Source organism: Maylandia zebra, linkage group LG16, assembly GCF_041146795.1.
Source record: "Maylandia zebra isolate NMK-2024a linkage group LG16, Mzebra_GT3a, whole genome shotgun sequence".
NCBI classification, from domain to species: Eukaryota; Metazoa; Chordata; class Actinopteri; order Cichliformes; family Cichlidae; genus Maylandia; species Maylandia zebra.
Window position 1 is genome coordinate 10,509,395 of NC_135182.1, and position 14,786 is coordinate 10,524,180.

General features: G+C 39.7%; 1 protein-coding gene across 5 annotated transcripts in view; it reads left to right on the forward strand.

Moving 5' to 3' along the window:
• dgkh (diacylglycerol kinase, eta) overlaps positions 1-14,786 on the forward strand; it is an 80,283-nt gene that overhangs the window by 19,473 nt on the left and 46,024 nt on the right. For 3 of the 5 annotated variants that reach the window (XM_004572980.4, XM_004572983.4, XM_076874595.1), the window contains exon 4: positions 6,882-6,962. In XM_004572980.4, the coding sequence (XP_004573037.1) occupies positions 6,882-6,962 (81 nt within the window). Of the gene's footprint in view, positions 1-1,279; positions 1,418-6,881; positions 6,963-8,704; positions 8,917-14,786 lie in introns of those variants that run through there. The other 2 variants (XM_076874597.1, XM_012925234.5) reach the window with 2 other exon arrangements.

Below are 14,786 nucleotides of genomic sequence, written 5' to 3' on the forward strand. Positions count from 1 at the left end.
GTCTTATTTATTGAATTAAATAATGCTATATGGGCCGAAAAGTCAAATAATTATAAAAACCAAAAGCATAAAATAGCATAAAGTCATTTCTATAAAGCATGGTCTATGAAAAGCCTGGTTGAAACGGCTGGTTCTAAATTGAATGATTTCAGTATTTATTGCTGCTATCAGCTCCTCCTGCAGCCTGCACCAGCGGCTTGGAGCATTAAAGCCAAAAGGTATCGCCAAATTAATGTTCTGGTCCTACACTTTGGAATAGTTAGAAAATTTGAGCTGGAATACCAGACAGGTGTGCGAGTGAAAAAATGTAAATGGCCTGTATTTATATAGCACTTTACTTAGTCCCCAAGGACCCCAAAGCGCTTTACGCTACATTCAGTCATCCACGCATTCACACAGTGGTGTGATGGCAAGCTACATTGTAGCCACAGCTGCCCTGGGGCGCACTGACAGAGGCAAGGCTGCCGGTCACTGGCGCCACCAGGCCCTCTGACCACCACCAGTAGGCAACGGGTGAAGTGTCTTGCCCAAGGACACAACGACCGAGACTGTCGGAGCCGGGGCTCGAACCGGCAACCTTCCGATTACAAGACTAACTGCCAACTCTTGAGCCACGCTCAAGAGTTGTGCAATAATGTAGTGCTTTAAAAACAAGTAAACTTTAACATGATACAGAAGGCAGGGCGGTTTAAAATCAGGTGCATTGTATCATCTCCTTGATCAAGCTCTCTGGACACAGTTCTGAATGGGACTTGTCACATCCTGGAGCCTCTGGTGGTTGCTTAGCAAGGAGTCCCACCCTGGTGATACACTGTGTTAATTACTGAGCTTTATGAGGTGTGTCTTGTTACCTTTGGACAGAGCCAGGATAGCTGCTTTCTCTCTGTTCTCAGTCTTTATGCTAGGCTAAGCTAAGCGAGCGGCTGTTCATATTTATGTACCGGTATGAGAATGACACTGTTATTCAGTGTTTAATTATTACTTTTATTTACATCCCTGCTCTCATTTTTGACCTATCAAATTCTGTTAGATCAGTTATTTCTCTACCTGTAAGCACTTCAATTAATTTTCCATTAATGTGTTTAATTTTCCTCTAAACATTTATTTTATTTTAAGGAGATCTTAACCTTTTAACCTTTGATATTCTGACTCTTGTTGACATTTTTTCCCCATTTACCTCTAATCTAACCTCCTCGGTCTGGAACTTGTGTGTGTATGTGCACCTCTGTGTGTATGCGTTTGTCTGCACTCGCACTAGTCTGGCAGTGCCTTGGCACACTGGCAGGAGCGGGCGCTACGCAGAGTGTCCAGGAGTCGCGTGTGCTGGCGAGTTCTGTCCGTGTGCTGGACGGGCGCACGACGCTCCCCCCCACCCCTGGGTGCCAGCGGATCTGAGGAAGGCCTAGTGAGAATTCGGGTCAGCACAGCACAGCCAGGGGCCAGACCACCAGGACAGCTTAACCACTTACCAGTATAAAACAGTGCTGCATTCATGCCATATTGCTTTAAAGGCTCAAGATGGATTGAATATCCTCTATTATTTTTCTTGAGTCACTTTAAATTTTTGCTGACACAAAATAATGATTTGGGTGGGATATTTTATGGATAAAATAAGATGAAAAAAATTCTTCCCATCAACAATGCAGCAAAGGAGGTTGCAAGAACTCACTACTATATGACATGAATGTGCTTTATATAATCTGAGGTTGGGCAGAGACTGTAAAGCCACGCCTAGTTTAGCCTGTTAATTAAAGTTAGTGATAGCCCTAACTAGGGCTATATATAAGTTATCTTCAGTGAGGAGTGTGGCTTTCATTGCTTTACAGTGTGTGTTATTTGTCATGCCTTGAGTGTCTTGATGGCTGTGCTGGAAGAAGGAAAAATAAGTTAAACTTAAAGGTGACCTGTTATGGATTTCCTTATTTCCTGAGTCAAGTAGACATTTATTCATACAGCACCTTTGAACACTTTTCACAAAATGTTTCACAACCCATGACATAAAAACATGACAGCAAAAAAATCAGCTCAGATTTAACTGCTTTTTAAGAGAAGATCAAATCCAAAGAGCTCAACATCAGAAGATCCAGAGACTCGAATCCACTTCTCCCAAAGCCCTGTCATCTTTAGTTCTCAGCCTTGTGTGATGCACAGCCAGAAGGTCCTGATCACAGGACTTTGGCTATGTGTCAAGCCAAATGCATGCCGAGTTTAAAAGGATACTGGTAAAACTTCTAGCGAAGAGGTCAGAGTGATTCATCAAATAATCATGTTAAAATCACCAACTGTAACCAATCTGGACAACTTCATAGTAGAGGAAAAAATAAAATTCCAGAATTATTTACTGATGGGAGTATGTCTAAGTCATACTGCCTGGTTTCAGTAGGTAATAAGAAATCTAAATTCTTGAATAGTAGTCAATTATTTAACATGAAGTTTTTTGTAGTCAAAGACTTAAATAGAGCCACGCTCCACGAGGTGGTAGTCTGAAACGGCCTGATTTGGAGAGCCTAGGAACTGAAGGTTTGACACATTATGCTTGTAAAGTCCACTCACCAAGGGGAAACACGGCAAAGCATCTGGAATGTCTGGAAGAACATTCCTGAGGCAAGAAGGCCTCATAAATCCAGGCTTTGTGTATTCATGCAAGGATGAGGAAGGAAAATCAACTTTAAAGAAAGTGTATGAGCACAGCTAATCAGAAAACAGCAACATTGTTTACCAGCCACTCCCACAATGAGCTGAGTGTCACCTGGACCCCTGCTCATGTCCCTGTCCTGCTTGTGGTCTGCACGAACCCAAGAGAAGACAGCTAAGGATACCAGACAAGTACACAGGAGGACAAGGCATCTGGATCCATCATAGATAATCCAAGAGATAGAAGCATAAGCATGAGCAACTGAAGCATCATTAAAAAAAGGACAAACAACATAATGGTAAAAACAGCTCTTAAAAGAGTATAATTTCCATATTAGGTTTGTTGTTATTATATTAACCATGATTTATAATGACATCATCATATGAGCCAAAAGCTCATGTTTTCAGGATGCTTTGATGCTCCATTTCACACTCTCTTTATTGACTCTGTATTATGTCAGTTCCTGCGGCGGTGGCTCCAAAGTGAGTCAATCCCCATAGACTGCCATGTTAAAATTCTGAACTGGCAGAGTTGCTTTAAATCACAGATGTGCTCACACAGGTAGCTGCAGCTAATATTTGTCTTTTCAACGTCACCTCCACCACTATGAGATGCTGACATGGACTCGTGCTTTTGTTGAACTTGTTTGAACGTTGCACCCCTACCACTTGTAAATGCAACGTGCTAACCAACTGTACATTTGCTGATAAATCCACCCTCTGGACTAAATTTGGTTACTTTTGGCGCTAAAAATATGATGGTAGTACACTTAACATTGAAGTTTCAAACGCAGAATCCAAAGCCAACAGCTCATGACTCAGTAGCTACTTCTGTTTTTTATATGCTGTCTATGGGATTTCCTAAATAAGGCTGTGCACATATGCCCCACCCATCTGTTGTTTAATAGTGTGTTCCAGATTAAGTCAGAAGTCAGAATTTCTGAGTTCCCAGTTGGAATTTCTTTCTGGAATGCTCCCTCAACTTTGATTACCAACTTGGAAAGTCAGAGCAACCCCAGCCAAACCCAAGTAATAATCTAAGATGTTGCCAGTGAAGGTAAACAGTACTAAAGCTGTGAAACTTTTGATCTCTTCTGCCACTGTTGTGCATTTGTGACTTGCTAAATAAGCTATGCACAGACACACTGACTCTACCCATGAATGCACTGCGGCTGAGTTTTAAGTGCAAAACAACAAGTTCGGAATATTGGGTTGGAAATAAGCATAACAGGTTCCATTTAATAATCCAAAATGTTAAAGTAAACATGTTCTTTGTGTCACAGCCAGACAAGATGTTCTTATCTATAAATAAGTGCTCATTGTCCCCTACATGTCCATCACTACACTCTGGTGTTTCCAAGGTTGCCTGGCTGGCTGTGCTGCCCTGTGCTTAAGAAGCCTGGCCTCCTCATTGATCCATCCGTAAGGCCACATCTCAGCATCACATTTTGTAAAACAAGCTATGCTCTTCTCCTTGGATGGCTTATTTAATGCACCCTAGAGGACACCAGAGCCTCTGTATGAAGTAAACTCATACACAGAACGATCACCAAGACAGGTGGAAAAAAATACCAATTACAAACAAAATTATTCCAAAAAGTGACAAAAACACAATTACATTAAAGATCCAGAATGAGCACAAAGACAGACAAAATGTGACAGTCGTTTGTTTTTGGTTTGGACTCATAGTCCTGATTTGAAGACTGAAAATATCAGAGTTAAAAGTTAAGTGTGTCATAGGTAGATTTCTGGATTGTGTGCTAGATTAAACAATCAGTTATGAAACAATCTGTAAGTCATTACATGACCTGCTGTGAGAAGGACAGGGTACAGGGATTGGAGGCTTGTTGAAGCTGCTGAGATGCTGCCACTGAGCAAAGCTCTGGATCTATGGGTAACAGAGGATGCTCGCCTTTGTCCACCATTCACTGTCGGCTTTCATTACAGCTTACCTCAAGACAGTTAGGTACACAAAGTTGCGTTTGTGTGTGTTAGCGTGTGTATTGGGATGGTGTGGTGAATGTGAGAGAGGGAGAAAGAGTATGTCAACAAAACACGCACACACAAACATTCGGTACACACACGTGATGTAAAGGGAGAGCAGCACAGAGTGCTGTGACAGGGGGACAGTATTTGTGTTGGCATGCCATTCACACTTAGGTCGCATGCATTTGTAGGCATATGTGTAAATGCTGTCACACACACCCACACAGTAAGCCTTGGCTAGTAGCCCTCTCCAGCCAGGCCCGTGGAGTGTTGTTAGCTGGGCATTCCCTCTGACAGCTGCAGCAAGGCACTCCTCCCACACACACACACACACACACACACACACACACACACACACACACACACACACACACACACACACAAGCAGTCAGAGGGCATTCCTTTGACGCCATTGGTTTTTGGCCTGTGGCTCTTTAAGAGCTCAGCTGCATGCCTTACACATCACAGCTCTGTTAGGATATCATGTTCCTGTTTGCAGACTCTGGCTCTCCTCTCCGTCTGGCTCCAGCTCCTCTACCACACAGAAATTCAATAAAGCACATTAACATCAACCATCATGTCATTCATACTATTTTCATTTAGGTGGAGAAAGGAAAACACAAGAGGGAAAGCCTGTTGATAGCCTCATACTGTATCTGTGTTGTGGTGATGTGTTTCCAGGGACATGAAAAGAAACCGAGTTAACTTTATGGGTCCCAGAAAAATTAGGCTTATTGTTTGACCATAAGCTTTTTCCCTGTTCAGAATCGCTCACTGTGATGAAATGCAATAAAATCAATTTATAAAAATCTACACAATAACTAAAAAGTCCACCTTAATAACATTGTAGTTTACTGGAAACATCTGTATCACATCTGTAGACTAATTACTGTCTAAACCAGTATATGGAGCACACTATTCCAGTGACTTTCTTGTTCTAAATGTAAAGAAGAAAAATCCAGATTATGCTATATAAGTCATTTTAAATTATTTTAAACAAAAAAATTATACCAGAAGTAGACGAGCTAAATGCAATAAACATGAATGTTGGTCAAATATCCTAACACTCAGACGTTAGCTTAATGCTTTTAATTTTGCTCTAATAGGCACAAACTGTAATATAACACAATTGTTTTCAAGTGCAATGGAACTGCACGGTTAGGATGAGCATATTTCCAGTCAGGTTCCTAAGCTTGAATCTCCAATGTTACACTCATCTCTGACAATTGTGATACTTATCAATGAAGTATACATCAATGAAGCATAAGGAAATCTCAGTTCAATCTGATTATCATACTGGAAAACGGATCATTGCAGATAAACGAGGAGGAACAATTTAAAAATTGGTTTCAAAATTGCCTCCAAACTGCTCTGCTGTTTGGTGTTTGATGTGATCACACATTATCAACAGACCTGCATGCTGTGCAGATTTTCAGGGGAAATAAAAATCAGTAAGGTATTTTACATGCTCCCAATCATTGTTTCTATTATAGTGGAAATGAAAATACTTTTTAGGTGATAGCTGACGATGTAGGGTCTTTACCTCACAATACTAGGTGTCTTGAGGCAACCGTAGTTGTGATTTGGCACTATATAAATAAAACTTAATTTAATTGAATTGAATTAAATTTAGTGTCATTTCAATGTAAGAATATAAGAAACAGCTTTTCTTGAGTGGAAAGCATTTAGGTTGGCTGGCCAAAGTATTTAGGTGGGTGTTAAAGGCGGTATCTCCCAGGATGTCAATTCCTAAATGCCTGTTATAAAAACAGCTCACCAAATGGTCTATGATGTTTATTTAGTCATGTCATAATGACCCACACGTGTCATGTAGGAAACCAGAGCTGATGGGTGGCACATCTGTTTTTTCCTCCTTCTTAAATTCCCTGAGCGTCACATTTACATTTAAAACTGAATTCAAAAGTAAATCCATCTGCTTTTCTCAGCTTTGAAGCATTTTGGAAGTTTCAGTGTTAGAAAGCAAGTTTGTCCTTTTATGTTTTTCATGACTTTTACAGTTGCTTCCATTTTACACTAGAAGGTTTAACTAATTCATTTTAGGACTGCTTTGGTGTGGCCATGAAACAACATTTACCTCACAGCCAGTCACCGCTGTCTTCATGATGTAGTATACAAGTAACAATAGGCTACGTTCGGCCTTGTGCATTTCCAGAGACTCACTCTCGTGTTCTCTTCTGTGTCCTTTCCTGCTTTTTGGATCTTCCTCTCCTCCACCACCACCACACGTCTCTTCTCTGCAGTCTCTTATCTTTGATGAGGTGGATCTGTCAGATGCCAGTGTTGCAGAGTCCAGCACTAAGAATGTCAACAACAGCTTCACAGTAAGTGTTGATCGACAACACATGTGCACACACACACTCAATACACACACCTACATTTTTGGTAATGACCAGTAGGAGGCGACTCCTCTGGTTGCAAAAAGAATTCCAGCAGTAGCTAGATCTTTGAAAAAACTGTCCTCATGTCCCGTGGTTTATGATGAAAGCTACTGAGTTCACATCTTATTGAATAAGATATTCATTTTGTAAATGATGGTGCCTGTTATAGTGAAACAGGGTGATTTATCATGGGACTCACATATCACCAACCTATGAGCATGCGGCACCCCTTGTTCAAATCCATCAGTCATTCATCACATCAGGTTTCAGAACACCTAGATGAAGGCAAAGGGTTCACAACAGGACTGTGCTAAGTAAACAATATTGGCACATAGTAGTCAGTAGGGTTTGGCACTTAGTTGAGAATCTTTATCTCAGATTTAAGAAGTTTGGAAATTTTTTAATGTCAATAAATGTTTTCAAAGTTCAAAAAATGGAGCTGGCAGCAGTGACTGTTGGGAAATCTTTGGTAATAGAGAACAACTTTTAGCCAAAATATGAGAATTGCTCCTCCAAATGACGTCAAACTACGACTGTTTTTACACTGCATACCTGCCAACAAGCATTTCTCTCCTTTATTTTAAGACCATCTCTCAGGGACTTTCCATCTCCCACTGATGCAACACTGAAAAACACTGAAACATAGTGTAATAGTATCGCCAGAATCAGTTTAAACATCACGGAAAACAGTGAAAGAAAGGATGTTGCAATCCAGTCTCCATACTTCTCCAAACCCCTTTACTTTGCAAATCTCATAGTTTTGAAACGTAAATGTTGGCAAGTTAAATTGTGCTCCATGACATCACACCAGCAAGATTTTATGAAGAATTTGTAAATGGTTGTCGAAACAGGAGAAGAGCACAGATGGATGCATATGTACGGATTGTCTGAATTATTAATAAGAAGATGATTGTTTCTTAACCTAGACTAACAGTCTTTGTGTATTTAGCTGGAAAGCTAGCTATCAGGGTTAACAAAACATGGGATATGCCCTTTAAGGGAAGTTATTCACCTGACAAGCTTTACACCTGAAAAGGTCAGTCTTAGTTATAAATAGAAAACATTACCATAGATTGCTAATTAGCATTGCTCCTTGTGTTTTTGTCAAATGCCTCTCAACACGGCACATCCAAACGGGTGATGTGGTTGTGAATGGACGGCTGAAAAGAACGAGAAGCTGTGAGTGTGAGTGTGTGTGAATGAGAGTATTACAAGCAGCAAGGATAAAAACAGAAAATAAAAGAGCTTGTGTCCTTTCTATAAATGTCTCTTCTCTCCTCGGTTGTTGCTATAATAAGAAACACAGAGGCGGAGGGGGTAGGCAGGAGAATGGTGCCCAGAGGAGAATACGGAGCTATTTTTAGCATCGGCTTGAAACGCTTCATTGGCTGGCTGGCAAAGCTTAAACCCCTGCCATATTCATAAATAAGATTATATGTGTGGAGTTGTGATAGGATGTGAAACGCTGCCTTATGAGCATCAGCATCCTATTAAGAAGGTGAGTGCAAGGAGGCAGAAAGAGAGGAGGAAGGAAGGAAGGAGAGAGGGGAGATAAAAATATAAAAAGGACTAAATACTGTGGAGATGTGAAGAAAGAGGGGAAAGAAGGTCCTGACAAAAAAATAAATAAAAAATGCTTTACACTTATTATTGATTGAGGATGACTGACTCAAGATGGAAAGGCAGAAGGAAATCCTGGAGTGATGTCACACCACTGCTGACTGCATCCGCACACATTCTCCCAGGGGAAAAGAGGGGGAAAAGAGGGCAGCGAGCGAGAGATTGAGGCAAGAGCGAGCGCTGAGAGGAGGAGGAAGACGGAAGGGAGCGCGAGAACGGAGAAGAAATGAAAATAGGGTGGACCACAGTAGAGGGGCAGTGAAAGAAAAACCTAAAGGTAGTTCACCTGAAGCTGTAACACTCTTGACTTGTGGTTACGTGTGTCAACCCAGACACGGTCACACACACCAACCGGGGGATACCAGGATTCATCAGACAGGTTGTGCAAGCACGACTTAGAGAGAGAAAGAGAGAGCGGTGCTGCAGAGGACGCACTGCAGGACTTTGACTGTGCAGTCTCTGTGTCCGTCTGTCTGTCTGTGTGGTCTCTTGTTGTTTTCTGTCTGTCAGTTGGTCCCCCGAGGATGAATGATGTTGCTGACGCCTTCTGTGCAGGTTGGTGCTAATTGGTTGAAAGGCTTGAAACATAAATGATTCGCTTCATCGTGCATGTTCGTGTAGGCGCTCTGCACATGACTCCTCGGTGTGCCTAATGTGCATGGTTGTATTTTAGCTGAGCGGACCTCTTAGAAACCTACCAGCAACATAAAGAAAAATGTTATGGTCACAAAAAAACTGAGAAAAAGGAATATTTTTCACTTGCATTCTTATAAATTCTTCAGCTGTTTTTTTTACAAATTGCCTTATTTGAATGAAAAGATTAATGCACGAAGGATATAGGAGTAAAAAAGGATTTAAAAAAATCAAGAATGCATCCATCTGTGTATTTTTATGAGTGGTTATGCTCTAACACAGAGTTGTACAAGTGTATATGTTGGAATACACTTGTGTGTGTATATGTTTAGGTCTTTGTGGTGAATATGTGCTTGTGTGAATGTATAATGAGGCTGTCGTTGTCGCGCAGACAGGGAGCACCTTGAAGTCCACGTGAGGCTCAACCCAACCCGAACCCACAAACTCGTTCCATCCTCTGCAGGAACAGCCGCCTCTCACGCTGACTTACTCGTGCTTATTTGCTCGGCTCTCTTTTTAATGTTTCCTTTGAATCCATACGAGGAATCTTTAGGAAATTCACTTTAGCTTAATTTTGGGTGTTTGCAGAATGTGAATTTAATCAGTTTATGCATTGGTCTGTGCGTGTGTTGTAGGGAGTGAGCAGCCTGATTTTCTACTGCGTTGTGTATGAAAGTGTCTAAAGCGTGACTTGTGTTCCAGATTATTGGGTCATTGTTGCTGATTACCTCTCTACCAAATGAAAATAGCTTACTAGAATCAGTTTCCTGGTGCAGAGTGGATGGTAGAAGCTGAACGATCTTGCCCTATAAGACTGTAACTGCAGTAAAATGCAATTGTGTTGGAAGCTAAAGTTCATACCTAGAGAAATCATTTGCAGAACATTATAGACTTCTTATATTTTGTATTATTTACTCTCATGTATACGCTGTTACAATGATGGATGCTTATACTAAACTTGGCCAAAGTTTCAAATAATGAGGTCTGTGTATGTACAAGTCATATTTATGAGCCAGTAGCTCCGAGTTCTTTAAACACTTCATTTAGGAAATGTTTTCTACTCCTGGCCATAGAGAGAGGATATCAGAAGTAGCAGCCTCTTGGGCTGAAAAAGAGACCAACACCAAGATTTTAAAAACTGCAGTTTATGGAGTGGTTGAGGCTGGCTACAAAAAGCAAGTCAGTCCCCACAGACTTCCATGTTAAAATGTTAACATTAGAGTATTAACAAGCTTGTTACAGCCTGGTACAGGAAACGCCCCATTTCCTATCCCAAAATATAATTATCTGCTATGAGGTATAGGCTGGATGCTCATATTAAAGATGCAGACACAATTGAAAATGCACATATTGAAAATGCAGACACAATTTTAAACAATGAGGTTGGTGTATGTGTTTTGCAATATTTTGTTTAACAGGAATAACCAGTCAAAGTAAGTAGAGATGAGAGTACCATGTTTTAGGCAGAAAATGAACAAAGCCCATTATAAGATAAATGAGGATTATTTTAAACAGTGAATCATCCAGGTTCCCTTTATAGAGCCACTTCTTTTTGTCACATGATGACCAGTTAGTCAGTCAGAGGGATGCCAGGAACCATTTTTGGAAACAGCCATTCCCGTTCCCCCTGGCAACAAATCTTATCACTATCTGAAAGACACAGATACACACACAAATACACATACACACACATGGATATAGTACCAGCAGATAGAAGATGATCTAAGACCAAAGAGATCAATTTTCCCATGTGCATGTGAGTGCACACTCCAGAGCACAAATGGACACCCATACTCATGCTATTTTTTTCAGCTCCTGGGGGGTAATGAAGATGTATAGTGCTTAAAAGCATACAATATACTGTTGATTGAGCTTCCAAGACAAAAGTTATAGAGTCAGAGTTGCAGTGGGGAGAGAGAAGAGAGAAGAGATTTTCTCTTGTTGAACATGCAGAATAATTTATAAATGGACGATTGATTCAGTTAAACATGCACTGCAAACAAACAAGCAAGCATGGGAATACACACCAAATGCTTTCAGTAATTTGGGTGTTTTCTCCACTTAAGAGGAGAGGAAGAATCCTAATGTCATTAACTTTATTACTGGGTGAGGGCAAGGAGAGGACAATATTCAACATACACAAAAACACATTAATGCAGATAAGCATGTTTGACAGAGCTGGTACGATTTTTCATCATGGCTTCATTTTTCAGAACATGTTGTTCAGTTCTCAGCAACCCCCCCTCCAAAAAAAACAGATATTGACTCAAGGTCCTGAGACAGATTGATTACATGAGTGATTAAGTTGACTGATGAGGAAATGAGAGTCAGGGAGCTTTTACTCCACACTTTTATTAATTAGGACTGCAGCTTTCAGTTATTTTTTATTTTTTTTGCTTTACCAATTGTTGAATCTATAAAATGTTTATAAGTTGTATCTTTTAAAGTGTTTTAGATGGAACATGCTAACCTTAATAAAATTCCATCCATCCATTCTATTCCACTTATCCAGTTCAGGTGTTCCTCCCTTAATAAAAACAATAAAGAAAATAACCTGATTTTAACATCTTTGAATGAACTTTGTTTCCATAGCTTTTACATAATTTGTGAATTGCTAGAATTTATTCTGTTAAAATAAACATCTGCTAGTGTTCCAGTCAACTTGGCAACACATAACTTTGTTAACTTGACAATAACCACATTCAGTGTGAAAAATATTATGCTTCAGTTGTGCATTTAGCAGAACTGTTGGGCAGTGTTCTCGCCAGAAGGATTCCCACAGAAGAACATCTGTTAGAGCTAAAAGCTATATACAGAAATAAGGCTTATTAGGAAACAGAAGGTAAAGGCTATGAACTATCAGAGTTGGGTTAAAATGCACATTTCTGAATAATTTTTTAAAATAAACAAAAAAAAACCCCCACACAAAATAACATGCAGCAGCAAGTCATATTTTACTATTTACAAAAAAGGCGCTATTAAATGCAGTTCATGTCTAAGTTTGTCTGTTTTCAAATTTGTTTGTTGATGAAAGACCTAGAACTTGGGTTATTGTGAATACTACTACCATTAAATTTAGAATTTCAGGATCATGTTTTCATTCCAGACTGATTGATAGCAGGGGTATTAGAGTGCAGACTTAAAGAGCCTGGCATGGAAACATTCAGAGCTAATACAAATTCATCATAAGTCTTCCATAGGCACCACTTAAAATTGATTGTAAGCCATCTCAAGCAATACAAAGTAATTCTTTTTTTTTTTTTTTTTTTACTTTTATGGCCAAAAGTAACAAGGCAATTCACAGCAACAACATAACCTGAGACCAAATTTGCAGTATATAATAGTGAGGATTATTCAAAAACTTAATTTCAAAGGAAAAACATACATACACATATACATATACATACATACCAATACTTACATTCCTTAGCACAGATGTAACAGTGTTAAGGCCTGAGTGTCCTGTCAAGATATTTTATAATTGGAGCCCATTTTTCTCGAAGGTTGGCACTTTTAGTTGTAGTTGAGCTGTTATCCGTTCCATTGTATAGACATGTGACATCATCCAAGTTCCATGAAATCGTTTTCTAACCCGATTGGTTCTCTTCTAATATTGTCCCAATTCTTATGCTTTGTAATTTAGTCCCTTAACTGGAAATATCTATAGTGGTCCCTGGGGATAAAGCATATTTGGCCCTTAGATGGGCAAAACTTTTAAGAGTATTCTTTTCAAACAGCTGATTGACTGTAATCAATCCTTTCTCCGCCTACCTCTCAAAACTCTAATCTGACAATGATGGAAGAAACTTGACATTTCCATTTATGGGAACAGCTCGAGACATGGTCAAATTCCCTTTTAGCATTTTTAACACTTGGTTCCAAATATTTACAGTGTGCTTGACCCATGGGTTAGTTATTTAAATTTTTTTCTGTGATTTTGGATTGAGAAATGGGAGACTCCGAAGGGAGATACCTGGTAAGGAATACTCTTCCATAGATACCCACTGCATTTCTGAATCATGAATAATCCAGGCAGCCATTGATTTTAATTGAGCTGCCCAGTAGTACATTCTGTAGTTAATACAAAGTAATTTTGTTTATCTTTTATTTAATTTATGTTATGATACAAGGTTCATGGAAACTCTGTGTTTTACACTTTGTTTCACTTGAGATTCATGCAATTTTAACATTTTTTTTCTGTGTCAGCATACTTGTGTTCAGGAGTGATTCTAGAATCAGAGCTTTGGGGGTGCTGAGCACCCAGAGAGCTGCCCAGCCAGGCAAGATAAACTTTACTCGTCACGATGAGACTTCTTCCCTGGCTCTGTCAGTCCCTGCATCCTTAAATATCTCCAGTTGTCCTGAATTCCCTCTGACTGTCTACTTGGTGCATTTAAACCCCTGTTCCTCCCTGTCCTCATTGTCTGTTGTCTTCATCAGTCATCATAATTTTACCATCTCTGTGCAAGTCGGCAAATTTCTTTATTAAATCATAAGATTCTTAAATTCATCAAGTCTCTCTGTGCCTGGGTCCTCGTCACAAAACATGACATCACTTTTTTGAAAAGTCTGTAACAAAACCATCAAATCTGATCAAGGTTATGTAAATGCTGTTAAAGACTACTACTGCCAAAGAACAATGGATTGGAATTAAAAAAAAAAAAAAAAAATCCTAACCTTAATTACTGCGGGAGAATAATGAACGATGCTCATAGTGAGTAAAAAGTAGACTGAGTGCATTTTTTGGACAGAGATTCACTTTTAATGTGTATGTATAATATAATACAGATACATAAAAAATACACTCCAAAAATAGAAGAGTCCTTGAAATGTACAAAATACTATTAAAAAATTAGAAAAATGGAGACACCTTGGCCTTTGGTATGAAGTATACAATATATGAAAAGATGTTTACTGCAGATACTACTATGGCTCTGCAGTTTTTTTCTTTTCTTTTAACCTATGTCGCCTCACCTTGAGGTTGGCAAATCTGTCTATCACATTTTGGTGTTCAAGTCTCTCAAGCATCTCTTTCTCAACTGACATCACAGCCAGGTGCTGGAGTCTGCTTTGACCCATGGTTCTTCTCAGCCAGGTATGGAGCTGACTTAAGACACTAAATGACCTCTCACAGCTACAGCTGCTAACTGGGTTTGTTAGGGCAACCTGAATTACAGTTTTCACTGTGGGGAAGATCTGATTATCCAGAAGATTGTACAATGTTAACGTATCTGGGATGGCACCAGCCTCACTCTTGAGCTTCAAAAAGTTTTTGGCAACCGTGACTTCCTCTGACTGAAGTTCGCTATGGTAATGCAGTGCCAGGGCTGACAACCCAGTTTGTTTTGCAAATTCTGTATAGCAGCTTTAATATGGGACAACATAACTTCCAGATTGTATGAGTAAAATTAGTTGGGGGGTTTTTTCTTTGCCGGTTTAACAGTTTCTGTTTTGCCTGTTAGTATTCCCTGTCTGTTTTCTTACCTGGTTCTTGCTGAACTTGTACTTTCTCCT